General features: G+C 41.0%; 1 protein-coding gene across 1 annotated transcript; it reads left to right on the forward strand.

Moving 5' to 3' along the window:
• The first annotated feature begins 2,843 nt into the window (after positions 1–2,843).
• LOC115682380 (50S ribosomal protein L6, chloroplastic) lies at positions 2,844–5,789 on the forward strand. Its single transcript, XM_056302398.1, has 3 exons — positions 2,844–3,008; positions 4,299–4,607; positions 5,322–5,789. The coding sequence occupies exons 1-3, from the start codon at positions 2,974–2,976 to the stop codon at positions 5,656–5,658; spliced, it is 681 nt and encodes a 226-aa protein (XP_056158373.1). The 5' UTR covers positions 2,844–2,973; the 3' UTR covers positions 5,659–5,789.
• Positions 5,790–6,000: the final 211 nt, after the last annotated feature.

Consider the following 6,000-nt stretch of genomic DNA (forward strand, 5'->3'; position numbering starts at 1 on the left):
AAACTTGTGTGATTTTCATGTTTAAAACATGTTCATATTTTTACTTCCGCTGGCCTAATTATTAATAAAGATTAGTAATAATAAAAGACATGTATCGCGCGTGACGTTTTGGGGCGTCACACATTAGGTTTAGTCGCGGTGTCTATTGCCATTGATAGCATCGCGTGCTCGCGAGAATTTAGGGAAAATTATCAAAACACTCATAAACCTGCAATTGTGCCAATTCAGGCATAAACCTTTTTTTTTGTGTCAATTCAATCCTAAATCTTTTGTATTTATGCCAACAGGCCAATTTTGGCTGGCCGGTCCTGACGTGGACGCCAGCGAGCATCGGCCATTTGACCTATGCTTACGTGGAAATTTTTAATTTTTTTAAAAATTTTTATCGATTTTTCCTCTCTTTTTTTTCTTTTCTTTCTTTTTTTTTCTTTCTTCATCTTCAACCTCTAGCCGGTCGCTGGCGAGGCCGACCTCGCCAGTTGCTGGCAAGGATGAGCCCTCGCCGTTGCTGGGCGAAGCGACCTTGCTAGTTGCCGACAAGGCTCATCCTCACCCAGCAACGGTGCAACGACGAGGACGAGCCCTCGCCAACCTCACCAGATTTGGAGATTCCTCATCACCAGATCTGGCGAGGTCGAGGCTCGTCCTCATCCAACAACGGCGAGGTCGGCCTCTCCAGCAGCTAGCGAGGCAGGCCTCGCCGGCCTTAGCCTTTGGCTAGTCACCGGTTCGACGACCAGCTAGAGGTTAAAGATGAACGGACAAAAACAAGGAAAAAAATAAAGAAAAATTCGAAAAATATTTAAAAATTGCCATGTCAGCGTCCACATCAGCACCGGCCGACCAAAATTGATCGTATGGACTGAATTGACACAAAAAAAAGGTTTAGGACTGAATTGGCACAATCGCAATAGGTTTAGGAATGTTTTGGTAATTTTCCCTGAGAATTTACTAAAGAGCTAATCGTGTAACGTCGGAAGAATACGACCAACCTAGTTTATTAATCGCCCGTGTTGTAAAAATGAATTGATTAGTTTTCACATATCGAGAAAAAAATATGCTCGTGGACAATTTCAACATATATGTTTAGATTTGCATATATCTACCTATCAAAAACACTCTTTATTAGGTGATGAGCTATAAGGATGCTCTCATCTAAATGAGAAATATATGTCGTTGATGTTGGAGCATCTTCTTGAACCTCAATGCATTCTCTTGATTTTTTCTTTTGACACGTAAAGCGGCGAGATCGAGAACCTTTTTTATACTGTCACCAATTTATTTTGGTTGAAAGAAAATTGTATTCATTACTCAAAAAGATACATGAAAAGTACATACTCTTTTATGACAAAGTAAATCGAAACAAAGTAAAATCCAAAATAATACAAAACAAAGCTAAATCCAGAAAACAAAGAGGATTAATAGTGTCAGTAGGGTTAAACACACACTCGTTTCACAAAAACGAATCTATCAAACAAAATAATCGGCGATCGATCATTGAATCTTGTATGTTTGTTAATGATAAGCACACGCTGAAAATTCCTTCTCCAAAAATATGGCGTTGCCTATTGGCAGTGCGCGATTAGGTTTAGCTTCTCTTGCACCAAACACAGAGCTAACATTTGTAAGAGCAAAAATTTGTGGTTTAGCGCACCATAAGTTTGAGGTAGACGACCTGTTCAAGGACATAGTAGAGGGATATCGAATCCCCAACAACATATTTATTAAACTCCCAAACCTAGATTGGGAGAAGATAACTCCTAGATCTATAACTAAATCGGGAGAGTTCAAACTTTCGGATCCAAAACTAGATCGGGAGAAGAGAGCTCCCAGATTTAAATTAGGAGAGAAAAAAAAAAAACAAGAAAAGAACCAAAAAAAAACAAACACAAACAAGAGAGGGAGGGAAGGGTAAGACTAGTTCAAACCCTCCCTCCGTGACTCAAGGTTGAAGAAGACAACGGAGAGAAAAGAGAAAGAAAAAGACTTTTCGGCTCTGTCAAAAACTAATGAACTTCTGATGCCCGGTTACCGTCACCAATTTGATAAATGCAATTTTCAAGCTACTTAAAAAGTTCTTGGGAGTTTTTTACTTAGCAATTTCCCCCAAACACGTTTCCACTTATTGCTTGAGCTGGCTTCCTGTGGGCCTGAGGCCTCCTCTTTCTAGGAAATCAGGGCCAACCCTCAGCTCCAATATCTGAATCTCTGACAGGTATCGACTTAAGCCCAGGCTAGAGAAACATGTCTACATGGATCTTGAAACTCAATTAAGAGTATTTCTTATTAAGAAAACAGCGATTGCACATAGCACAGGAAAAACAGTGTATTAGAATTCGAATTTCGGTACCAGTTGTAGATGAATCACTCCTTTTTTCCAAATAAAGAAATAGCCGACGATAGCGGAGATGGCATTACACTAGTCGTGGGTTAAATAATTCCGAGTATATCAAGACTGATCTACCATATTGTCGTATCAAAGTGCATACATGTTTAATGCATTGTTTTGCAAAGAGTTATTTCTCCAAGAGACATACACATTAAGATGATTATTTATCTATATCGCTCATTCGATTCGAACTCTTTCTCTCGCCTCATCTAATATCAAATTAAATCATATGTATACAGAGCACGTTGGCTGTGTAGTATGGAAAATCAATCGAGATGACAAAACTAGCTCTTTCAAAGATGGATGCACTAAAAAACCTTTGGAATTTTGATGTGTTCTTGCTTCAACGGGAAGGGTACTTGGGAGGTTTCGATTGTAGGTGAGGGGCAATTACGTCTTCTTGGGGAGAAATTGCTCCCGAGCCGCAAAAATGGATAACAGTTGCGTTTTGGATTCCGGATAACCAAAGACAAAGACCTTCGAGGCTCGCGAGCGTCCTCCCAGCAACTTCGGCCCGCGGGCACACCCGCTCTCTCTCTCTCTCTGTCTCTCTCTTCCCAGCCGATGCGCTCTGGGTCGTGACGATGGTCTCTTCCCTCTCTTATCCACTGCAGACATGGTCAGCGCCTCCTTTTCTTGTAGTTCTTTCGTTCTTTGTCGAGTTCGCCGCGGGTGCGGCGTTCTTGGTCCGAGCACGACGCGTTGTGTTGGCGCTCGTTTGTGGCCCCCGCGTTCTTTCTGGCCCTGCGGATGTACAATTCGAATTTATACTGAAATTCAGCTTCTGGGTACGTGAGAATTTGAGTGGGTATGGAGTGGTTGGGGGTATGCGTGGTCAGTGGAGGGCGTGTTACGGCTCTTGATGTCCTGCGCTTTATGCAGTTCATCGAGTTATGTCTGTCATTTGGAGGTTGGGCTGTTGATTACGATGGAAGTTCATTCTTCTTCAAATTAGATTGGGTCTGCATTGATTCGATTCAGTTAGAATTTATATTTTCAGCTTCTGGGTACTTGAGATTTTGAGAGGGTATGGAGTGATTGGGTATGCGTAGTCAGTGGAAGGCGTGTTATGGCTCTTGATCTCCCGCACTTTATACATTTCGTCGAGTTATGTCTGTCATTTAGAATGTTGCCCTGTTGGTTACGGTGGAAGTTGGATTTTTTCTTCAGATTAGATTTGGGTCTGCATTGATTCGATTCAGTTAAGGTGGTGAATTGTGGTGTTTGGCAAAAATGTTGAAGCTGTGTGCTTTTGCTGACTTGACGATATTGTGTTTTGCTCTATGACTCTCTCATTTGGTTATGAAGCAATTCCTGGTTTATGGTCTCAATCCTACACCTTCGCTTTCTTGTAAAAGTTCGTGATGGTTTCCTTCTCATGTACAAGAAAAGCCACCTCTTTCATCGTGCAAAATGCTTTGAAAAAGAAATGGGAAAATCATAAGGGCTTCTTTGCAGCTCTGTGGCCTGGAATTTACATATTGATGATGTGTTTTTCTGTTTTCTTCTATGGCATAGGGCTCTCCTCTCGCCAATGAAATGTCGAGAAATTCTCGTCCTTTTTGCCCAGAGAAGTATCGTCGTTTCTTCAGATTTGAAGCCAAAGGGCACAGTTTATTGCATAACAGAATCAATCAGACCATGCCAAAGTGCCAGAAAGCTCTTTTTAGTTCATTGGGGATAAAGCTTTTTTTTATTTTTCCAATCGAACCTCAAATTTATTTTTCTCTTAATGCAGTAGCGGTATCTATATAGGAGGTTCTTGTACGTTATCCTATTCTCTTGCTCCTCGATGAGAGTTTGGGAGTTAGAGTTTGTTATTCAATTTTATGTTGATCCTTTTAGCGTGGGGCAACTTATCAAATCTGAGTACTAATTGTCGGAACATTCTCTGTTTATCATGTTACAGCAAACTGAGATCAGCATTTTTGGGTGAAAGAAGTGGCATATGCATTTCTTCTGCTTCTGTAACTCATGTTGGATTCACGAGGAGGAATATAGAATGTAAGGAATCTCGCATAGGGAAGCAGCCGATTGAGGTGCCAAAGAACGTGACAATCATATTGGAGGGCCAGTCCTTGAAAGTGAAAGGTCCACTTGGAGAGCTTTCACAGAATTATCCACGAGAAGTGAAAGTTGAGAAGCAAGAGTCCGGATATCTCAAGGTGAACAAAACATTTGAAACTAGAAGGGCCAACCAAATGCATGGCCTTTTTAGGTGAGCTCTTACTTGGCTATTCTTGCAAAAGAGTCTCTTCATTATGTTCTCATTTCTTTTGATTGAATCAACTATAAGTTGTAGAGGTTGTTGTGCTTCCTCTCTCTCCTCTCGAGTAGAATGACAACTAGATTGCTACTTACTGAAGATTCAGAGGTAGCATCCAGTTGTGGAAAGTGTAGGCTAATGTGGTATTTTCCTGGCTATAATGATGCTTGGCGGTGCTTAATCTAAGCTTTGAAGAGATTATTTGTTGTCCGCCATTTATGGGACTTGTATAAATCTGTAATAAGCAGACCTATACTTGGAAGACACGTGTTGAAAACACATTGACGCGCTTGGAAGTCATCTCTTCAACTTAAAATGAATGAATTACCTGTGATAGACCTCGACCTCTGATACATAATGTATCCTTTCCGAAGAGGGTATAGACAGATGGAATGGAAATATGTCAGCTCCAGTGTCAACTTGTGGAACTTTCATAAATTGAACACCAACATCGAGGATTTTATGGACAGCTAGAATGTCTAGGATGAAGTTTATGATTGCTGCATGATCGGCAGAAGAAGGAACTATTCATACGTCACTTCAAGTACCCTTTCTCTTGGTCATACCTGTCATACCTTCTTCATCTCCATCCAAAACCGACTTCTTTACTGAAGTGTCCTTTATAGCATTTCATATTCACGCGTCAATTGAATCTCGCATATGCAGGACACTTACAGATAACATGATTGTGGGAGTATCCAAAGGGTTCGAGAAGAGACTTCAATTGGTTGGAGTGGGGTATAGGGCAATGTTGGAGGGCAGGGATTTGGTTTTGAGTCTGGGTTTTTCCCATCCGGTCAGGATGGCCATTCCCGAGGGCATACAAGTGAAGGTAGAGGAAAACACCAGGATCGTTGTCAGCGGTTACGATAAGTGTGCAATTGGTCAATTCGCTGCTTCAGTCAGAAAGTGGAGACCTCCAGAACCTTACAAGGGAAAGGGTGTGAGATATGCCAATGAAGTTGTCAGATTAAAGGAAGGAAAGTCAGCGAAGAAAAAGTGATGGCCCTATTTCTTTTTCTTGCTGTACCATTCTTCTCCATATCTTTTGTTTGTAACTTGTACCAGTTGCATTTCTTCACCTTGGAAGTAATCTGTTAAGGTTTTGCTTGGTAATTTTATTTCAAAAGACTATCTCATCGTGTTCATCCTTACATGTTCTTGGATAATTTGGCCATGGATGCAACTTTACTTGGTTTCTCGCTTCTCTTGCCTTCGTGGGGATTTGTTTAGCGAAGTTTCTCATCTATAGAATACCAAGAACGCAGGCATATCAAGATGAAAAAATGTTTGGTTTGACTGCAAATCTGCATTTTTATGGAGTGCCAGGACAAAATGATATTCT

Source organism: Syzygium oleosum, unplaced genomic scaffold (genome assembly GCF_021117445.2).
Source record: "Syzygium oleosum isolate NSW1041296 unplaced genomic scaffold, Sole_v2.1 Sole_v2.23, whole genome shotgun sequence".
NCBI lineage: Eukaryota > Viridiplantae > Streptophyta > Magnoliopsida > Myrtales > Myrtaceae > Syzygium > Syzygium oleosum.

Excerpts from the sequence above, each read along its gene's own strand:
- LOC115682380 (XM_056302398.1), top strand. The coding sequence starts at position 2,974 with ATGGTCTCTTCCCTCTCTTATCCACTGCAGACATG. Across the intron at positions 3,009-4,298 it reads TCTTATCCACTGCAGACATG|CAAACTGAGATCAGCATTTT; the intron begins GTCAGCGCCTCC and ends ATCATGTTACAG. Across the intron at positions 4,608-5,321 it reads CAAATGCATGGCCTTTTTAG|GACACTTACAGATAACATGA; the intron begins GTGAGCTCTTAC and ends TCGCATATGCAG.